Source organism: Monodon monoceros, unplaced genomic scaffold (genome assembly GCF_005190385.1).
Source record: "Monodon monoceros isolate NGI ecotype Baffin Bay Population unplaced genomic scaffold, NGI_Narwhal_1 Super_Scaffold_18, whole genome shotgun sequence".
Lineage (NCBI taxonomy): Eukaryota > Metazoa > Chordata > Mammalia > Artiodactyla > Monodontidae > Monodon > Monodon monoceros.
In genome coordinates, this window is record NW_021703774.1 from 114,064,107 (window position 1) to 114,086,769 (window position 22,663).

At 34.9% G+C, this 22,663-nt stretch overlaps 1 protein-coding gene across 1 annotated transcript in view; it reads left to right on the plus strand.

Annotated features, from left to right (window-relative positions):
• Nucleotides 1-22,663, plus strand: part of PIGK (phosphatidylinositol glycan anchor biosynthesis class K) — a 135,803-nt gene that overhangs the window by 5,952 nt on the left and 107,188 nt on the right. Inside the window, exon 3 of the mRNA XM_029229157.1 lies at nt 6,136-6,227. Coding sequence (XP_029084990.1) covers nt 6,136-6,227 — 92 coding nt within the window. The remainder of the gene's footprint in view (nt 1-6,135; nt 6,228-22,663) is intronic.

Here is a 22,663-nt window from a genome sequence, read left to right on the forward strand (position 1 = left end):
CTATTGTAAATAGAGCTGCAGTGAACATTGTGGTACATGACTCTTCTTGAATTATGGTTTTCTCAGGGTATATGCCCAGTAATGGGATTGCTGGGTCATATGGTAGTTCTATTTTTAGTTTTTTAAGGAACCACCATACTGTTCTCCATAGTGGCTGTATCAATTTACATTCCCACCAACAGTGCAAGAGGGTTCCCGTTCTCCACACCCTCTCCAGCATTTATTGTTTGTAGATGTTTTGATGATGGCCATTCTGACTGGTGTGAGGTGATACCTCATTGTAGTTTTGATTTGCATTTCTCTAATAATTAGTGATGTTGAGCATCTTTTCATGTGCTTCTTGGCCACCTGTATGTCTTCTTTGGAGAAATGTCTATTTAGGTCTTCTGCCCATTTTTATATTGGGTTGTTTGTTTTTTTGATATTGAGCTGCATGAGTTGTTTGTAAATTTTCGAGATTACTCCTTTGTCGGTTGCTTTGATTGCAAATATTTTCTCCCATTCTGAGGGTTGTCTTTTTGTCTTGTTTGTGGTTTCCTTTGCTGTGCAAAAGCTTTGAAGTTTCATTAGGTCCCATTTGTTTATTTTTGTTTTTATTTCCATTTCTCTAGGAGGTGGGTCAAAAAGGATCTTGCTGTGATTTATGTCATAGAGTGTTCTGCCTATGTTTTCCTCTAAGAGTTTTATAGTGTCTAGCCTTACATTTTGGCCTTTAATCCATTTTGAGTTTATTTTTGTGTATGGTGTTAGGGAGTGTTCTAATTTCATTCTTTTACATGTAGCTGTCCAGTTTTCCCAGCACCACTTATGAAGAGACTGTCTTTTCTCCATTGTATATTCTTGCCTCCTTTGTCATAGATTAGGTGACCATAGGTGCATGGGTTTATCTCTGGGTTTTCTATCCTGTACCATTGATCTATCTTTCTGTTTTTGTACCAGTACCGTACTATCTTGATTACTGTAGATTTGTAGTATAGTCTGAAGTCAGGGAGTTTGATTCCTCCAGCTCCATTTTTCTTTCTCAAGATTGCTTTGGCTATTTGGGGTCTTTTGTGTTTCCATACAAATTGTAAAATTTTTTGTTCTAATTCTGTGAAAAATGCCATTGGTAATTTGATAGGGATTGCACTGAATCTGTAGATTGCTTTGGGTAGTATAGTCATTTTCACAATATTGATTATTCCAATCCAAGAACATGGTATATCTCTTCATCTGTTTTTGTCATGTTTGGTTTCTTTCATCAGTGTTTTATATTTTTCAGAGTACAGGGCTTTTGCCTCCTTAGGTAGGTTTATGCCTAGGTATTTTATTCTTTTTGTTGTGATGGTAAATGGGATAGTTTCCATAATTTCTCTTTCTGATCTTTCACTGTTAGTGTATAGGAATGCAAGATATTTCTGTGCATTAATTTTGCATCCTGCAACTTTACCAAATTCACTGATTAGCTATAGTGGTTTTCTGGTGGCATCTTTGTGATTTTCTATGTATAGTATCATGTCATCTGCAAACAGTTTTCCTTCTTCTTTTCCAATTTATATTCCTTTTATTTCTTTTTCTTCTCTGACTGCCATGCCTAGGACTTCCAAAACTATGTTGAATAATAGTGGTGAGAGTGGACATCCTTGTCTTTTTCCTGATCTTAGAGCAGATGCTTTCAGTTTTTCACCATTGAGAATGATGTTTGCTGTGGGTTTGTCATATATGGCCTTTATTATGTTGAGGTAGGTTCCCTCTGTGCCCACTTTCTGGAGAGTTTTTATCATAAATGGGTGTTGACTTTTTTCAAAAGATTTTTCTGCATCTATTGAGATGATCATTTGGTTTTATTCTTTAATTTGTTAATATGGTGTATCACATTGATTGACTTGCGGATATTGAAGAATCCTTGCATCCCTGGGATAAATCCCAGTTGATCATGGTGTATGATCCTTTTAATATGTTGTTGGATTCTGTTTGCTAGTATTTTGTTGAGGTTTTTGCATCTATGTTCATCAGTGATATTGGTCTGTAATTTTCTTTTTTTTTAGTATCTTTGTCTGGTTTTGGTATCAGGGTGATGGTGGCCTCATAGAACTTGTTTGGAAGTGTTCCTCCCTCTGCAATTTTTTGGAAGAGTTTGAGAAGGATAGGTGTCAGCTCTTCTCTAAATGTTTGATAGAATGCACCTGTGAAGTCATCTGGTCCTGGACTTTTGTTTGTTGGAAGATTTTTAATTACATTTTCAATTTCATTACTTGTGATTGGTCTATTTATATTTTCTATTTCTTTCTGGTTCAGTCTCTGGAGATTGTGCTTTTCTAAGGATTTGTCCATTTCTTCCAGGTTGTCCATTTTATTGGCATATAGTTGCTTGTAGTAATCTGTCACGATCCTTTGTATTTTTGCAGTGTCAGTTGTAATTTCTTCTTTTCCGTTTCCAATTTTATTGATTTGAATCCTCTTCCTTTTTTTCTTGATGAGTCTGGCTAAAGGTTTATCAATTTTGTTTATCTTGTCAAAGAACCAACTTTTAGTTTTATTTATCTTTGCTATTGTTTTCTTCACTTCTATTTTATTTAGTTCTTGTCTGATCTCTATGATTTCTTTCCTTCTACTACCTTTGGGATTTACTTTGTTTTTCTTCCCAACTTGCTTTAGGTATAAGGTTAGATTGTTTATTTGAGATTTTTCTTGTTTCTTGTAGTGAGATTGAATTGCTATAAATTTCCCTCTTAGAACTGCTTTTGCTGCATCCCATAGGTTTTGGGTCCTCGTGTTTTCACAGTTATTTGTTTCTATGTATTTTCTGATTTCCTCTTTGATTCCTCAGTCATCTCTTGGTTATTTAGTAGCGTATTGTTTAGCCTCCATGTGTTTGTGTTTTTAACAGTTTTTTTTCCTGCAGTTAATTTCTAATCTCATAGCGTTGTGGTCAGAAAAGATGCTTGATACTATTTCAGTTTTCTTAAATTTACTGAGGCTTCATTTGTTACCCAAGATGCAGTCTATCCTGGAGAATGTTCTGTGTGCATTTGAGAAGAAATTGTATTCTGCTGCTTTTGGGTGGAATGTCATATAAATACCAATTAAGTCTGTCTGGTCTGTTGTGTCATTTAAATCTTCTGTTTCCTTATTTATTTTCTGTCTGGATGATCTGTCCATTGGTGTAAGTGGGGTGTTAAAGTCCCCCACTATTATTGTGTTAGTATTGATTTCCCCTTTTATGGCTGTTAGCATCTGCCTTATGTATTGAGTTGCTCCTATGTTGGGTGCATAAATATTTATAATTATATCTTCTTGGATTGATCCCTTGATCATTATGTATTGTCCTTCCTTATCTCTTGTAACAGTCTTTATTTTAAAGTCTGTTTTATCTGATATGAGTATTGCTACTCCAGCTTTCTTTTGATTTCCATTTGCATGGAATATCTTTTTCCATCCCCTCACTTTCAGTCTGTGTGTCCCTAGGTGTGAGGTGGGTCTCTTGTAGAGACATATATATGGGTCTTGTTTTTGTATCCATTTTGTATTCATGTCTTTTGGTTGGAGCATTTAATCCATTTACATTCAAGGCAGTTATCGATATGTATGTTACTATTACCATTTTCTTGTTTTGGGTTTGTTTGTGGGTCTTTTTCTTCTCTCATGTTTCCTGCCTATAGAAGTTCCTTTAGCATTTGTTGTAAAGCTGGTTTGGTGGTGCTGAATTCTCTTAGCTTTTGCTTGTCTGTATAGCTTTTTTTTCTCCATCGAATCTGAATGAGATCCTTGCTGGGTAGAGTAATCTTGATGGTAGGTTTTTCCCTTTCATCACTTTAAATATGTCCTGCCACTCCCTTCTGGTCTGCAGAATTTCTGCTGAAAGATCAGCTGATAACCTTATGGGGATTCCCTTGTATGTTATTTGTTGCTTTTCCCTTGCTGCTTTCAATATTTTTTCTTTGTATTGAATTTTTGATAGTGTAATTAATATGTGTCTTGGAGGGTTTCTCCTTGGATTTATCCTGTATGGGACTCTTTGTGCTTCCTGGACTTGATTGACTATTTCCTTTCCCATGTTAGGGAAGTTTTCAACTATAATCTCTTCAAATATTTTCTCAGAGCTTTCTCTTTCTCTTCTTCTTGGACCCCTATATTTCGACCCTTGATGCGTTTAATGTTGTCCCAGAAGTCTCTGAGACTGTCCTCATTTCTTTTCATTCTTTTTTCTTTATTCTGCTCCTTGGCAGTTATTGCCACTATTCTATCTTCCAGCTTACTTATTTGTTCTGCTTCAATTATTCTGCTATTGATCCCTTCTAGTGTATTTTCCATTTCAGTGATTGTGTTGTTCATCACTGTTTGTTCTTTAGTTCTTCTAGGTCCTTGTTAAACATTTCTTGTATTTTCTTAATCCGTGCCGTCATTCTGTTTCTGAGATTTTGGATCATCTTTACTATCATTACCCTGAATTTTTTTTCACGTAGGTTGCCTATTTCCTCTTCATTTATTTGGTCTTGTAGGTTACCTTGCTTCTTCATTTGTAACATATATTTTTGTCATCTCATTTTTTTTTTTTTTTGATGAGTGCTGCTGTGTTCCTTTGTTGCTGGTCATTTGGTGTGAGGCATCCAGCACTGGAGTTTGCAGGCAGTTGGGTGGAGCTGGGTCTTGGTGCCAAGATGAGGACCTCCAGGAGAGCTCACACTGATTAATATTCCCTGGGGTCTGAGGTTCTCTCGTAGTCCAGTGGTTTGGACTTGGCACTCCCACCACAGGAGATCAGGCCTGACCTCTGGCCCGATAATGCAGGGATTCCTCCTGTCCCCTTAGGTGTCTGAGGTCCTCCACTAGCGCCTGGTAGGTGCCCTAGATGTGAGGAGACACGAACTCTGCGTCCTCCTACTCTGCCATCTTGACTCCAGTCAGAAGCTCCCTTGCTCACCAGTGAAAGCCAATGCTCAGAGTTCATTGCAGTCCCTGGACCCGCTTCTCAATCATCCTCAGCACAGGACTCTAGGCAGCCACTCAGCATGAGCTGAAAGCCATTTACCATCCTCACAGTGGCTGGAAATCTGCTTAGGGAAGCCTTCAGCCCAACAGAAACATCACAAACCTGTTTTCTTATATTATGACAGAAGTTGAGCATCTTTAAGAGTTTTATTGTCTATTTTTAATACTTTTGTTATGAAATGCTTGCTCTCATCCTTTGCCCATTTTTCAAAATTGGGCTGTTCATCTTTTTCTTATTGGGTTATAATTATTTCAAGTTTTCCATTTCTGTTAGGATTTTATGGTACATATTTTTTTATGTAGTCAAGAATTTTAGTCTTCTCCTTTTTGGATTCCAGGTTGAAAATTCAGTTTAATAAAAAAATCTTGTGGTTCCGTCCTGTTTACAGGGGCAAGAACATTTGTGGTATTCTCAAAACTGTCATTACACTTACTATCAGCAGAACAGTGTGGTAGGAGGTAGGAGGATACTTAGTGGATAGATATATTACCAACTGATCCCAGTCTCTGGTTTCTCCTTTGGAATGAGCGTTTGAGAGGGTGACTTTTGAGGCATGGCATTAGATTTTCCTAGTATCTTTGTTATCTTTTTTAAGGATCAGTTTGTCTTTAAGTGTAAAACTTGTTGAAATCGTTTCTAGTTTTCTGTTCCGTTCAACAGCTTCTTTATAATGCATTCCCCTATGTGCATATAAACCTGTTTTCTATGCTTTGTTTTAGTCTCTCTCTTATGTTTTTCACAACTAAAATTAGGAAGCAATCCAGAGTGAAAGGAATATTATATAACCCAATGTAGTTAATATTCTTTTCTATTCTGTGAAGAGATTATGGGCATTGTCTTTGGTTCTAAAGAATTTAATATTTTAGAAATAGGAACATTATAGAATCATAAATTGAGAGTAACTAAGTTGGTTCAGTATTTGATTAAATTCCCCAAATATTTGTTTTCTCTTAAGCTGAATCTTTTTTTGACTAGTGATGAAAGACCTTTTTCTAGAGAGATTGGTTTTATTGACCATTCTTTATGTGCTTTGCTGTTTCTAGTCCTGATTATGACATACTCTTTTTTTAGGCATCTCTACATCCTACTTAAAGAGAAGTAATTCTGTAACTCTGTAGCTTATTTTGATTCCTAAAAATAATATATTTTTTTTATTACTTTAGGTATGTACATCCCGATTCTGGTTTAATTATCGACATGTTGCAAATACTCTTTCTGTTTATAGAAGCGTCAAGAGGCTAGGTATTCCTGACAGGTAAGTATTCTTAATAAAGCTTAACTCTGATCCTCAGTGAAAATCACCTTTAGATGATATTATATTTGTTTTTTTGTGTTGCTTTTGAAAAACATAAAGAAACCTAATTTGAAATTATTTTGTTGTTGTTAGAGCATAACTATCATGTATAAAATAGTTCTTACTTAAGAGCATAATGGCAAATTATATAAAACAACAATCAACACTAAGGTAAAAAGATTTGATAAAGTATAATTGTTCAGTGTCATTTATTTAATTATTCAGTGCTTCAGTCTGGGTTTAATTTTAGGCAACAGAAGGCAATTCTGACCGATTCAAGTAGAAAAGGTATTTAATGAAAGCATATTGATTAGTTTACCAAATTGCTGGGAAGGCTGAGGCCTTAAAGAGTCAGGAACAAGAGAGACTACGTAACAGAAAAGACATATCTAAAAATCATGGCATAAAACCAGTCCAGTGATAGGAATGCACCTTGAATTGCTGATGGCTAGACTCAGCTACCACATTACTGCTACCGTTGCCTTTGGAAACTTAATGTTGCTTCTGTGGCCTGCTGCCAAAATCTGACCTTTGCCGTCCCAGCTTCTTACTGTCTCTAGCTCTTAATTTAGAGTCCTTGGTGGGAATGTCATGTTGGCAGAATATAGATTAAGTGCCCATGTCCATGCTGCAGGGGTGACAAGAAGAATGACTATGTGGCATTGTTAGCTTCTCTATAAGGAGGGGGGACTCTACCTTCTGTGAAGACTCATAAAGTGGTATATTCCCTAATTATATGAGGGAGCTCAAGTACTAAGCAGAACTCCCACACCTCCACCCCTAAATACCTGTCCTCTACATTTGGTTTGTCAGATATGATAGATCTGTTTTTTGCTACTTCCAAAGCAGTTATAGAAGAAATTGCAGTCAGTTCAGTTACTTAGGTTTGATTTACTTAGTCCTGTGTTCCTCTCTACCTGTGAGGTAGTGTGGAAAGAGCTTTGCAGTTAAACAGATCTGAGTTTGAAATCTGGGTTTAGTGGTGATTTTGGTTAATCATTTCGTGATACTAAGCCTATTTCCTTAGCTATTACATGGTAGTGGTACTACCTTCTTTGCAGGATTTAGGTACTTACAGTAAAGTGACTAGAGATATGTATAAAGTGCTGCAGGAGAAGACAGGAAGCAGGGCATGATTCAGGAAACAAAGTTATCTTACAGTCTATGTCAATAGATCATTTTAGCCTAAGAAGCTGACAACTATAGCCTTGGAGCTGTAATTTAATTCCTGTATTTCATCTGGAAGTTAAGGCATCTTGGTAATACCATTTTTAAAATGTACATTAAAGTAAGTCTGAGAAAGGATGATTTGTTATATCAAATTTAAGAACTATTCTTGTAATTAGCTGATTACTGTTATTTGTTAATTAGTTCTCAAATAGGTGTATGTGGTTAGTCTGTTGATTTTTAACTGCTATTGCTTCTATACCCAATGTGCTCCTTCAGGGAATTACTATGCATGGTTTGGCAGTAGGTTTCACTTTGGTAAATGAGTCTTTGTCCTGTCTATAAGTCATGAGGATATGTTTAAATGATTTAAGTAAGATTTAGAAGGACTTTTTAGAAATAGAATATAACTGTAGGATATATTTTATATATAATAATTAGTAAGTTTGTCCTTAGGTTTCTGAAGAATATTCTTTGAAAGCTTATTCCTGTTTCAAATGCTTTCCTGTCTACATCTCTGGTTATGAAGTCTTTGTTGGAGAATGAATTGGGGATTGAAACAGTTGATGATTTAAAACATTTACTACTTAATAAAAAGCGATCAATAGAATAGATTCTATTTGGCTTTTAGTCTATTATCGTGAATACTCCTCTTCTTGGTGACTTATCTCACTTTACCCCTACCTGGAATTAAGTATAAAAATATAATTGTAAGTAAATTTTAATCAGAAAGTAATAAACTATTATGAAATAACAGTTTGGAAACTTAAAATCATTGAGTGGTTTTCAGTTTTAAAGCTTGAATTTCAAAATACAGTTTGAATTTATTTTATACATTATGGAACATTTTCAAGTTAAAACAGTATTATCCTAGCTTCTGACGTATATCACAGCTTCTCAGGCTGTGTATCTTGAGAAAAATGAGTGGTCACTGCATTGAATAAAAATTATGAGTAGAACTCTGTTTTGTTCTGTTTTACCTTATTTGCTTTTTAAAAGGAGCATTTTACTTTGTCTTGCAATGCAAAGTATTTGCATTTAGTTTTTCCATATACTTCAGTAAGAAACTAGTTCATGTCAGAAATCATTTACCGAAACACATGACACAGATGATTGCCTTTTATTGTGGAAGTTCACATCAATTCCTTAGATCCTGTTTGAAATGTCACATTAATTGTGTCAGTACTCTTGTTCTGATTTCATTTTGATTTTCTGTCTGTATTTCACCTACTCCAACCATACTGAGCTATTCTCTTTGCCTGGAATGGTTGTCTATACTTCTAGCTCACTGCCAGCAAAACCTGGCCGTGATTCTGAATCACTCAAGGTACATGTTAAAAATACTGATTTCTCGGCTTCACCCCTGGAGATTCTAATTCACTAAATCTGAAGTGAGTCCTAGACATCAACTCTATATGTGGTTCTGGTGCACAGTCAAGTTAGGAAGCACAGCTGTAACTTTTACCTGACCTTCCAAATTCACTTTAGTACTTCAAAAAAATATTCTTGACCTCCCTGTTTGCTTTTATGGTATCCTTTGTCTGTACTTTGATTATAACATGGTTATACTAATTATAGTATGTCTCCCTCATTAGATTATAAACTCCTTGAAGGGAACAAGAATTATATTTTATTTCACTTTGTACTTCTAGCATCTAGCACAGTACTTGGCACATAGTAGTGCTCAGTAGGTATTGGATAAATAAACTTGTGACTTGGAAATACTTTAACCAGTTAGGCAAAACAAACACAAGTCTGTACTTTAAAAACATTTCTGTCTTCTAAAGTGTGTTAGTCTAGTTTTTAGCAAATGTTAATGTTATAAAAGACTTTTTAATACATAAGTTGTCAGAATTTTATAATACTGTATCAAAATATTGATTCAGAGAGGGGATCTTAATGGTTATGGGGGAAAATAAAAAGACGTGCTCATAAGTGGTTCATAATTACCCTCCACCTTATCTATTATCCTTTTCATACGTAGGTTCCATGGAGTTCAGGTGTCTTGCACTTTGTGCCCATGCTTTCTGTAACCTTACCCACCCTCAGAGATTTTGTTTTTCTTTGCCTGGTTTTAGCTTCCTGAAACATTTCACTATTTTTAGGAAATTTTATGTCCTCAAATACTTGTTTTGGACTAAATCCCTGTTTTGCTACCTCCAGTACGCTTTAAATGCTTAAGATGAGGAAGCAAAAAGGCATTAAGCAGGGCTTAGGTTCTAAAGTCAGTATGTGAAGCAAAAATTTAGCTAAAATTTTTCTTGTGAAGTTTCTTAAATAGCACATAAAGCACAATATAGTATTATCTTTCATCAAGTCTAACATAGCAGTTTTAGAGCAGTGCTAGAGCAAATTACTATTTTCTTTTTCTTTGGTGGAACATTTGATGAAGTGGTTCACTTAGGATTAAGGGACATGTTTTATGAAAAATAGCCATATCTTTAACACTAGAATTGTGATGCTCATGCTGTGAGAGGCACATGGGAATTGAGACTGAGGGAATGTAGAATTGTAGCTCCCATCTCATCTCATGTTTACTTTGGGGAATAAATGCATTGAGTAATAGGGTGGATGAAGTCTGTCTTTCCTTTTATTTTTTTTGGCTCAATGCATAAGAATTAAGTTTATGGAGTTAAATGTGTATATAATTTTTCTTAAAATATGATTTAGCTCTGCTACGAGTTGGGTGGATATGAGTTTTTGTAACGATCCCTATCTGATAAACTATTTCTATAGTTAAATCCAGTAGCTTTTCTTTTTTTTTAAATTTTTTTTATTGAAGTAGAGTTGATTTACAATGTTGTGTTAATTTCTGCTGTACAGCAAAGCGACTCATTGATGGTCCAGTAGCTTTTCTGACACTATTTTTTCCCTTACTCTGTATTTTAATCGTTATGTGAGATTAATATTCTTAATTTAAACCTTTATTCATCTCCCCTTACTCATAAACTCTTAAGGTATGCAAAATAAAGTTCAAATCCCTTATGCTGGAACTCAAGGCTTTTGCAGTCTGTCCATATCTAATATTCTGCTCATTTAATTTCAATTCCTTATGCTCTAGCCAATACCTTCTTATAAGTCTCTGTTTTGGCCTCTGTCATTGCCTTACACTGGTCCTTCCGTCTACAGTTTTTTCCTTCCACCCTCCTTTCTAGTTTTCCTATGCCCAAATTCACTTCATACATTCCCTAACGCTTTCTCAGTCCTTCTTGCATAAATATTTTATTTGTACTTCTATCATGGCACTTTTTTGTATGTATTGATCTTATTTCTTCAAGGTAGGTTCTGATACTATATTTATATTTCTCCCAGTACATTCTGTAATATATTGTGCAGAGTTGAATGAATGAATGAATGAATAGTATGCTAAAGATCCCTAGTTAAGTGGAACCTAATTGGTCTAGATTAGAAAGGAAATATATATGAATATTGCTTATTTATAGTCTCTTTAGATCTTTATTCTTTTTTTTTTTTTTTTTTGCGGTACGCGGGCCCCTCACTGTTGTGGCCTCTCCTGTTGCGGAGCACAGGCTCTGGACGCGCAGCCTCAGCGGCCATGGCTCACGCCGCTCCGCGGCATGTGGGATCTTCCCGGACTGGGGCACGAACCCATGTCCCCTTCATCGGCAGGCGGACTCTAAACCACTGCGCCACCAGGGAAGCCCTAGATCTTTATTCTTAAGCTGCACTGAGCTAAAAGTGCCCTATAGTAGATTTTATAAACTATTCCCTGACTCCTACTTTTGGGATCCATGGGTGGGGTGATCTCACCAGGGAAATTCAGATTCATTTCTTTCTATGAGAAGTCTATAGAGTCTTGCCGAAGACAGGTTATTCCCTATCTTCCTACTGTTTAAGTTCCCTCAGAATGCACTTTTGAGTTTTTGGTCTCTTATTCTTTTTAACTTCTTTCTCAAGCAATAAATATTAGAATTAGAAATGTGAATTCTGGTAATGTTGTAAATTAAAAAAAAAATCACTAACTGCCTGTTATTGTTGTTTTAAAAATCAGATTGGTAATATAGCTTTTGACAGTTTTTATTTATTTATTTTTTACATCTTTATTGGAGTATAATTGCTCCACAATGGTGTGCTAGCTTCTGCCCTACAACAAAGTGAATCAGCCATACACACACATATGTTCCCATATCTCTTCCCTCCTGCGTCTTCCCCCCTCCTACCCTCCCCATCCCACCCCTCCAGGCGGTCACAAAGCACTGAGCTGATCTCCCTGTGCCATGCGACCGCCTCCCACCAGCCATCCATCCCACATTTGGTAGCGTATATATGTCCATGCCACCCTCTCGCTTTTTGACAGTTATTTTTTATTCTGCTGTGGATTTGATCTTATACATAAGAAGATATTGTGTACGGTGGAACATTAATAAGATACTTCAGGAATTTTCTTGTATAATTTCTCATTAAAACAATATGGAGAAGGGCATGGTTATTACGGTTCATTGGAGATGCTTTTGACTTTCTGATAAGGTCAGCCAAAATGGACCCCTACTTTTGGCCTCCTCCTCCATCCCCCCTGCAACACACATTCACTATCCACTGTCCACCATAATTCAGATACTGTGTTAGGGATTTTATAAAGAATTATTTATTCCTTGAACTTTTATGAGAGAATCCCCTTCCCCCCTTTTTACATATTAAAAATGGTTACTCAGAATGGTTAAATGACTTGCTTAAGGTACATTAAAGGCACTGTTAAATAATAGAACCAGAATTTGAATTCAGGTGTTTGGACTTTATGGCTGAAGCATTTCAATTATTTCACAGCTATCTCCTCCCTAAGAAATTACAACAGGTAATATTCATGTAATATTTACAATTAGAGAATTCTTTTAATAACATGATCTCATGTTATTCTTATGACAGTCCTATAGAGGTTGGTAAAATTATGCACACTGATCATTTAATACCTTATTTAATTAAAAAGTGTATATCTACATGTTGAATGTGGTGCTTGTGAAAATCATTCATATTAATTGAATAATATAAGGAGCACCTTCCCATTTTCCTATATTTTCCATAGTTTTTACTATTTTCTAAGTCTTCATGATTTCATGCTTCATGTACTTCATGCTTCTGTACTTCAGCAGCTTTGTAGCTGTTTATTCCCTGTCTCTAGTCTCTTTCCCCCTCCAGCCCATCCTACACACAGCTGTCAGAATTATCTTTCTCAGACACTGCTTTTATCTTTTAACTCCCACGATTAAGAACCTGCAGTGACTGTTGTTTCTCTAAAACAATCTAAAAATTTCAACCAGTGTTCAGTCTTTACTGCTTTGTTAATTACAACTTACTATGTTCATTTGTTGATTTGTTATGATGTTTACTACATAATATTTATTCACTCCTATTTCTATTTTTTTTTAACCATTCATCCCACTTAGAACACTTAGAATATCCTCTGTGCTGTCCTTTCCTACCCATATAGCTTTCTTTCCTTTGTGTCACTATGTAGAACTTTGCAGAGTACCCTGTACATGGAGGTTACTGAGTGATATTTTTTAAACCATTACAGTTAGTTTATAAAATTTTCTCAATAATTAAATATATAGTTAAAACTTTATTACTATTTTTATTTTATGATTTCACCTCCTTTTTTGTGAACAAAAGAACTAGAACAGTAATAAATATGCTTTGTAAATGATTTGTGATATATTATCATAGTTATTGTCAAGATAATATTAACTCATGCCTTTGAGTGTTCTGCTTCTTGTCTTCTGTCATTTCCCAACAGTTTTTTTTTCTCATATACTTTGTAAAACTACAAATAATAGTGTTTGAATATAGATACTTACGTATTCTGAGCAGTCTGTCATTTTATTCTCACGTTGGCAGCTGATCTGTCTGCCACTCCACGTGATATTCTTGGTGAAGTGCATAATATCTTGAATAGGTAAACGTTTAGAATAGTTAAGAAGCTGAAATGTGCTCTGAGGAGGATAATAGTGACAATGCTAAAAGGAGCATTTTGGCCACTGCTATCATTCTTTTATGTTTAGATAATAAGATCCATATTGAAGACTAAGGAGACCATTAAGGGTTTTATGGAGCAAAGGGGAAATTTCTTTATTGATTTGTAAATAGATAGAAGGGTTTTGGGCTGTTGAAGAAGTGAGAGATGCTTATTTTTCATCAATACCACAACGTCTTCATTTCTGACACTATCTTCATATCTGGGAATTTGATTTCCTTGACTTTGGTCTTCTTTTGAATTGTCTTGGGGTCTTGTTCTTCCATATTAAGTTTACAATCAGCTTGTCAAGTTCTTAAAATCCTTTTGGGATTTTCATTTGCATTGCAGTGAGTTTTAGATTAATTTAGAGAGAATGGGCTTCTTTATGGCATTTTATCATTCAATTTTATCATTCAATTTATGAATAAGGTATATGTACATTTAATTATGTGTTTAACATCTTTCAACTAAGCTTTGTAATTTTGTTTTTGTTTTTTTAAAACATATTGGCTTTTTAAAAAAAATAAATTTATTTATTTATTTTTGGCCATGTTGGGTTTTCATTGCTGCGTGCAGGCTTTCTCTAGTTGCAGCGAGCAGGGGCTACTCTTTGTTGCAGTGTGTGGGCTTCTCACTGGGGTGGCTTCTCTTGTCACGGAGCACGGGCTGTCGGCACGCAGGCTTCAGTAGTTGTGGCATGCAGGCCCAGTAGTTGTGGCTTGCGGGCTGTAGAGCACAGGCTCAGTAATTGTGGCACACGGGCTTAGTTGCTCCGCGGCATGTGGGATCTTCCCAGACCAGGGCTCGAACCCGTGTCCCCTGCATTGGCAGGTGGATTCTTAACCACTGCACCACCAGGGAAGTCCAAGCTTTATAATTTTTAGTTTTTGGTAGAATTTTTAGTTGTCATATTGTTTTGGTTGATACTGTAAGTGGTACCTTTTAAAAATACATTTTCTTACTTCTGATGCACATGCAGTTGGTTTTTGTGTATTGTTCTAGCAATACTGAACTCACTGAACTCTTATTAATTTTAATAATTGGACTGTAAATTCTCTTTTGGTAGCCATAAAATCTAAATGACAGTTTTCTTCCTTTAAAATCTTTGTACCATAAATTTTTTTTTATTCTTCAAAAGTTTTTCATATTTGAAAATTTGGGGAAAAAAATTGTCTTTAAAGACCTCAAAATTAGTAGTCCGGGGAAATCCTTTATTTTACACATGAGAAAAATGTGTTTCTGAGAGGTAAAGTGACGTTTAAGGTCAACAACTGTGTGGTGGCAGACCTAATGCTAGAATCCTTGTATAATGATTATATTATATTGTGTTGCCCAATTCATCAGTAGAAATAAGTGAAATATTGAAGAAAAAGGATAAATGAAAGCAATTAATTAAAAATAAGTATAACTGTTGATACATCTTAGGACGTTGATGTTTGCAGGATAACTCAGTATACTGGATTTACTATTGTAAATAGTAATCTAATAACCTTACCAAAATTACAGTAGCTTGTCTTCAGAGCTTTCTCCTATGGTAAGCTTTCTCTAGAGCTGTCCATCTATTTTAGTTTGAAAATAACTCAGTAAATTATTTTTATTTTCACATTGGCCCTCCAATAGAGTGCACCTGTTGGCATCTTATGTCAAGTTTTTATGTCAGAATGTGCAATAACTTGATTTCCTAAGTATTTGTGATGGCCTTGTTAAATAGTCTTGCTGAATGATTATTTTAAAATCAATTATAAACCAATTTAAGATTCAGTGGCTTCCAAGGATTGTGTTGTAAATGTAAATAAATCACAATTTAGATTGGAGGCATTTAGCATAGTGTTTAAGAGTTCAAGCTCTTAAACTGTCTCTATTTGCTGATGACATACTATTATGTATAGAAAACGCTAAAGAGACTCCACCAAAAAATTGTTAGAACTAATAAACAAAATCAGTAAAATTGCAGGATACAAAATCAATATATGAAAATCTCTTATGCCTCTACTAATAACGAACTATCAGAAAGAGAAATTAAGAAAACAGTTCCATCAAGAACAATAAAATACCTAGGAATAAATTTAACCAAGGAGGTAAAAGACCTGTATGCTGAAAACTATAAGACATTAATGAAAGAAACTGAAGAATACACAAATAAGTGGAAAGATAGTCTGTGTAAGAATTAATACTGTTAAAATGTCTGTACTACCTAAAGCAGTGTGTACTACCCAAGTGTCTGTACTACCGAGTGTAATCCATATCAAAATTCCAATGGCATTTTTCACAGAAATAGAAAAAACAACCCTAAAGTTTGTATAAAACCACAAAAGACCCCAAATAGCCAAAGCAGTCTTGAGAAAGAAGAAAAAAGCTGGGGGCATCACATGCCCTGATTTCAAACTATATTAAAAGCCATAATAATCAAAGCAGTATAGTATTGCATAAAAACAGATGCATAGATCAATGGAACAGAATAGAGAGCCCAGAAATAAATCCACACATATATGATCAGTTAGTTTACGACAGAGGAGCTAAAAATATACAATGGGGAAAGGACAGTCTCTTCAATAAATGGTGTTGGGAAAACTAAACAGCTACATGTAAAAGATTGAAATTAGAACATTTTCTCACACCATATATAAAAATAAACTTAAAATGGATTAAAGACTTGAACGTAAGACCTGAAACCATAAAACTCCTAGAGGAAAACACTGGCAGTAAGCTGTTTGATGTTGGTCTTGGTGATGATTTTTTGGATTTGACGTCAAAACCAAAGGCAACAAAAGCAAAAATCAACAAGTGGGACTACATCAAACTAAAAAGCTTCTGTACAAAAGGAAACCATCCACAAAATGAAAAGGCAGTCTACTGAATAGGAGAAAATATTTGCAAATCATATGTCTGATAAGGGGTTAGTGATCAAAATATATAAAGAACTCGTAAACTCAATAGCAAAAAACCAAACAATCCAATCAAAAATGAGCAGAGGATCTGAATAGACATTTTCCAAAGAAGACATACCGCTGGCCAATAAGTACATGAAAAGGTGCTTAACGTCACTAAGCATCAGGGAAATGCAAAGAAAACCACAATGAGATATTATTGTAAATAATCTAGAGATGATTTAAAGCACAGGGAGGATATTGCTGTGTAGGTTAACATGCAAATACCAAGTCATTTTATATAAAGAACTAGAACATCTGTGGATGTTCATAGGGATTTCTGGAACGAACCCCCTGCAGATACCCAGGAACAACTGTATTGGGGAACCAATAAAAGGAGCCTGATACGTTTGATGTCATATAACTTTGGGTAGGTGCTAGGTTGGTCTGAGAAATACGAAGGAAGAAAGACAGTTGGTGGGGGTGGGATACACACTAATTTAATTTACTTCTTTTCCTTTCTTCTTCCTTTTCTCCTTTCCTTCTTCCTCCTTCCCTTTTCCAGCCAACAAAATATGTATTGAGAGCATATGGTGTTTAGAATACACTTGCCAATTTTTGTAATTTCAACTGATGTGGGGATACAAGGAAGAGAAAAGGGTAGAGGAGTGAACTATAACTTCCATGAAAAACCTAAGTGCTTGGCTGGTGACAGTGGGAGTGACCTCAAAATAAGTCAGACTCAACTTGACATTTCAACATGGAAAGTGGTAATAATAATAAGTATTTCTAAGAAATTTCTGAGAACTTCTAGTGGAGAATTGATACAAGCAATGTTGTAATTCTCTGTCATGTTATATCTGACTCAGGGATGTTAAAAGGATAAGTGAAATTAACATTTGTGAACATAATTTGATTTCTTTGTAGAAAAGATATTTCACAGAGTTTTATATTAATGATTTCTAAGAATTTGACCTGAGCATGAGTGGGAGATTACTCAATTCAGTAAAAGGTACCCTGACATTAAATCCTTATTCCTACCCATTAACTTATATTTAATTATATCCATCTCCAAGGCTTCAAATCATGAAATTCAGATATGTTATTTCAGAAAGTAAAACCCATATTAATCAGAACTTAATTTACCTAAACTGTCAGTTTTTTTCTACCATACTGGAAGCAAAGGACAATCAACTAAAATCATATTAGGGAGCTTGTTCTACAAATATATTTTCAGATTTATTCTGGACAAGTAAAAGCTAACTTAATATTCTGTACTTTTTCTATCTATTGTGTTATATTTAATAATAGATATTCAAATGTTAGCTTTGATATACTGATAAAGATTTTTATTTAGTAGATTGACTATACTTAAACAAGAAAGTAGTTTAGATATTGTCTTTTTTTTTTCCATTTCATTATTTATTTAGATGTTTAGCTCTTGCACTAGGTTTTTGCAAACTGGTGAACACTGACAAATTATTTGTCTCACAGAACTGTAACTACATATTACAAGAGAATATAAGTATGTGGTCAAACTAACATTAATGTACATCACCATTTGATCAGTTTCATAATAAACTATCAAGTATCCAAGTATTGAGTTACACAGCTCAAAAGGCATAGAAAAATTAGATGTCTGCTCAGTTCACTAGCAGAAACCCACTTTAAAAAAAAAACTATTTATTTATTTATTTTTGGCTGCGTTGGGTCTTCACTGCTGTGCACAGGAGTTATTTAGTTGGGGCAAGCAGGGACTACTCTTCGTTGCAGTGCTTGGGCTTCTCATTGTGGTGGCTTCTCTTGTTGCGGAGCACAGGCTCAGTATTTGTGGCACATGGGCTTAGTTGCTCCGTGGCATGTGGGATCTTCCCAGACCAGGGATTGAACCCTTGTCCCCTGCATTGGCAGGCGGACTCTTAACCACTGCGCCACCAGGGACGTCCCCACTTCTTTTTTTTAAAAGGGAGGTTGGGAAGAGAAGAAATAAAAGCACATTTCAAACAAAAATAATAGCTGGTAAACAACTTCCAGTAGGTATGGAAAAATAACAAGAATTTCAAATATTTTATGACTAAGAATTAGCTACAATAACAAAACATCTTTATCTTTAAAAAATATTTACTAAATCAAAGAGCATATTCTACATATTCTATACAAGGTAAAGGCAGTATCTTACTAGAAATATTTAATAGCCCTCTCCTGTTCCTTTTTAGGCTCTTCCTGTTAAGTGGCACACAAAAGTACAAACATTAAAATAATTGTAAAGTTTTTTTGCTTGGAGATGTTAAAGATATACTTCTATATACAATGTAGCTTTTCAAAATGCAGATTTTCCATAACAGCACAAATGATATTTATAGAAAGATATTAAATAACACCATATGACTTGGTAAAAAATTTAACAAAAATCAATGGTTATGCAAACCTGATGTATACTGGTATGAATGTGGGCAAATGTAAATGTAAAGTGAGCAAGGAAATAACTATATAGGCCCTGCTTTCAATGTAAGAAATGACTGAAGCAGTAAACCACATAAGATCTAGAGTATTCTTAGTTCCTAGGGTTTTAGTTCTATATGATAATAAAAAACATACAAGTGTTACACTGGATATCTTGGTACCTAATCTTCCTAAATTTCTTATGCATTGAAAAGATTCTGGCATGGGAATAGATTTAAAGACTTATAACTCAGTACTGCATGAGTTCAGGAATTGGAGCAAATGATAAACAAATTTGAAATGCTGAACAGCAAGAATCTTTTGCTAAGTGTCCGAATACATTGATCGTAACCTAAACATAGAAGTTCTGTCAAGCAGGTAAACTGGTAAAATTGCTTTTCAATACTCTTCTAAAAGCTTCATTAGACTTGTTCACTGAGCCAACTTCTTGGCTAACATGTGCAACAAATTAGGTCCTGTTTGAAGTTCTACTTCCAAGACAACAGCATCAGACACCTCAGTTTTATTGACCATTGAAGTCTTTGCAGCACATTGAGAATGATACTTCTCTAAGTACAAAAGTTGCTTGATGTTAAAATCTCCATGCTGCTTTTGTTTTCTGACCTGTACTGCATCTTCCTGTTTCATTCTGCCTTCTATTAATGCTAGGGCAACAAGCAGTGGAGCTGTTCCAAGGCTTGCAACACGGTGAACAGCAGTATAGTAACCAGGTTCTTCATAAAACTTGATTTCACAAGACGTAACTAGCCATCAACAATAAGGTTGGATGGTGGTGCACCTTCATGAAAAGGCCAGTCAAGAACATGGATGCCTTCTTTTTCCATAAGAGCAGTGTCGTCGTACATTGCTTCACATACTCTTACTATTGTGGTAATCCATATTTCTTAAGTTTCTCAATAACTTCGTTCAAGGTCTCTTTGGTTGGATTGTGTATAATAAGAAAAATGTTTTTGTATGTGCCTTCAGTGGGAGTTGGGCAGTTCATGCAAGACATGTTAATTTAGTCAAAAAATACTCATTAGGGCTATGAAAGAATTAAACAAATTGAATACAGAAATGATGTAAAGAAACTTCAGCTTATTCCACTTGAAATTCTCAGTGCTTTGAGTATGAAGTTGGGAATAATGGGGAATGAGATGAACCTCCTAAGAAGAAGAAAGTCTTCAATCTTCAATCCTGTAATACTGAGCAACAGAGAGGAAGTGTTTTGAGGCTCACCCTGTCTAGGTCAGAACTGGAAAATGCTCTGTGGATTTCAGTTCAACACTTTTGTGTCCAAGTAACTGCTCTTATGCGGCTTCTTGGTGGAGGTGGTAATGAATTTCTACAGCTCTCATGTCCTCATAAAGGTCATGCTGTGCTTGGCAGTAATCTTCACTGACCTTCAGAAACTCCATAAATGTGTGATGACAGAAAGGATTATGTTTACTCATTGAAAACTGTGGCCTAATCATGCAGTGGGTACCAAAGTGGCAGCGACACAGGCAGCTGCGGTTGCAGCTGCAGGGCGGGGCTCCGTGGTGGTCGGTTGCTGGGTGGAGACAGTGCAGGTGTTGACAGGCAGCAGGCAGGTATTGGGTTTTGAAAAATAGTTGAAATCAGAACGTTCCATTCCCCAAGCATTCTTTGTCTGATTTTATTATTATTAAAAGAAGACTTTGGGAATATTTTTCAGTTTTTTTTAAGGTGAAAACAGACTTAAAATCTGTAGCTCTAAAATTAAATGATTTGCATATTTAAAGTTTTAAAAATATTTGTAATGAAGTTTAAAGGATAAATTTCATTGAGTCATGAACAATGGAAATACTGAAATGAGATTTTTATGAGGAAGGTGATGTCCCCTTAATATTTGTTGATGCGAGTATAGAAATGATTACAGATTTTCTTTTGGCTCTGCTCACTATTTGGGAGTGAAAGTGGAGTGAAAGGCAATGTATTCCATTCTGCCAAAGAATGTAGTAATGGGTGGAAAGTGTGTGGACTTTGAAATCAAATCTCATCTCTTCTGCTTACTAGTCATGCAGCTTTGGGCAAGTGATCTGCCCTCGCTGAATTTCCTTATCTTTAGAATGGAGACAATAATAGTCTTCACGGGATTGTTGTGATTTAGTGAGAATTAAGTATCTGAAAAGACTGCAGCACAATGCCTGTCACACAGTAAACTCAACAAATATTTGTTTCCATCATCTTGTCATCTTACCTTGTTTCCATTTTTCCATAGCTTCTAATCTTATGTTTTTATAATCTTATTGAAATATGAAATCCAAAGTGATAACTTGGGTAAAATAGTAAGTGTACAATTTAATATGGAATGGTTAAATCAAATTTATGTCAGTTAACACCATTATAATGCTTTAAAAATTGTTGAAATATATTAAATTGAGATTTATTATCTTCCAGTTAATTATCCTTTTGTCTGTCATAGTCTCCATTTATATTTTTCCTCTTTAATTTTTGTCCTAGTTGACTTTTTGATCGAATTGAAGAACAGAAGTGGTAGTAAAATACTCTTCACTATCCGTGTTGTGTCTCTGTATTTTATTCTTTGCCAAATAGATTTTAAAAAACTGATAAAAGTGATACCTCAGAAGCATAGCCATCCAAGTCTTCTTAAAGAAAAGAATATCTGAACTTAATTCTTAAGAATATCTTTCTTAGTGCCCAGAGAAATTAAGAGGACCTTTTCATTTACTTGCTATTCGAGAATAGAAATGTACCAGAGAAGGCTTATTAATGATGTTTGCATATATTTTCCACGCAAAATGTGCAGTTCAGGCATTGTGGTCAAGTCCTAGGAAACTTTGTAGCATCCTAGTGAGGTTACATATAGACTGCTAAAATCTACTGATGTTAAGCAAGATTCCAAGATACTTGTCATAAAAGTAGATGAGTTGGGGAGACTGATTAAGTCAGTACAGACCATTACTGGAAAAATAACAAAAGTAAAATTTTTGTTAAACATGAGAATATGTGAAAGATTGCATATATTGATTTCCATTATGATGGATTGTATACAATATATCCAATTGTATCCTGTGTCTTTTGACAAAAAGTAGGTTATACTAGATCAGTGGATGCAATATTCTTTTTTTTTTCTTTTATTAACTTTATTAACTGAATGTTGCCAGTGAATTTAAAATGTTATTTTTTCTGAACAACTAAATACAGAACTCAATACCTTTAATTGTACTTCGAATTAACTGCATTTGATCCAGTACTTTAACTTTTACAGACTGCTTCATAACACTCTACTCAGGTTATTTCTGTTTCATTAGTATGTCATTTATTGCACAAAGCTTAATATTATGCTTTATTTATTTATCACACATTCCTCTGATAAAAATAGACAAATAATTTCTAGAGGGAATGGTAAGGTAAGAAAGTTTTATCTAATACTGATGACTGTTTTTCCAGGAAACCATTAGCATCTAATGCTATTACAGCTAGAATAAAAAAACAAATTTAGTGGACCCCAATAAATGCACCTTTGGGTCATGCCAGTCTTATTATTATGCACATTTTACACTGAATTTAACCATTCACTAGGAAACCAAAATGGAAACTTTTGAGTACAAGCAATTTTTTAGCCTTTCCTTATTACTAATTCATCGTTATTGTTATTAGAATAGTAATATTAGTACACCTTTTCAAATACGCCAATTTAAAACATTTGTAAAAAAAGCCTTTTAGTTTTCTCTTTTAAAAATTGGAACACCATCTACCCCCAATTTCCTATATATATGCCTTTTAAAAATATTTTGCCAGTTATTTTCCCCTATCTGGAGCTTATTTTCTTTCTTCCTTTTTTTAAATTAACATCTTTATTGGAGTATAATTGCTTTACAATGTTGTGTTAGTTTCTGCTGTATAACAGAGTGAATTAGCTATATGTATACATATATCCCCATAGCCCCTCCCTCTTGCGTCTC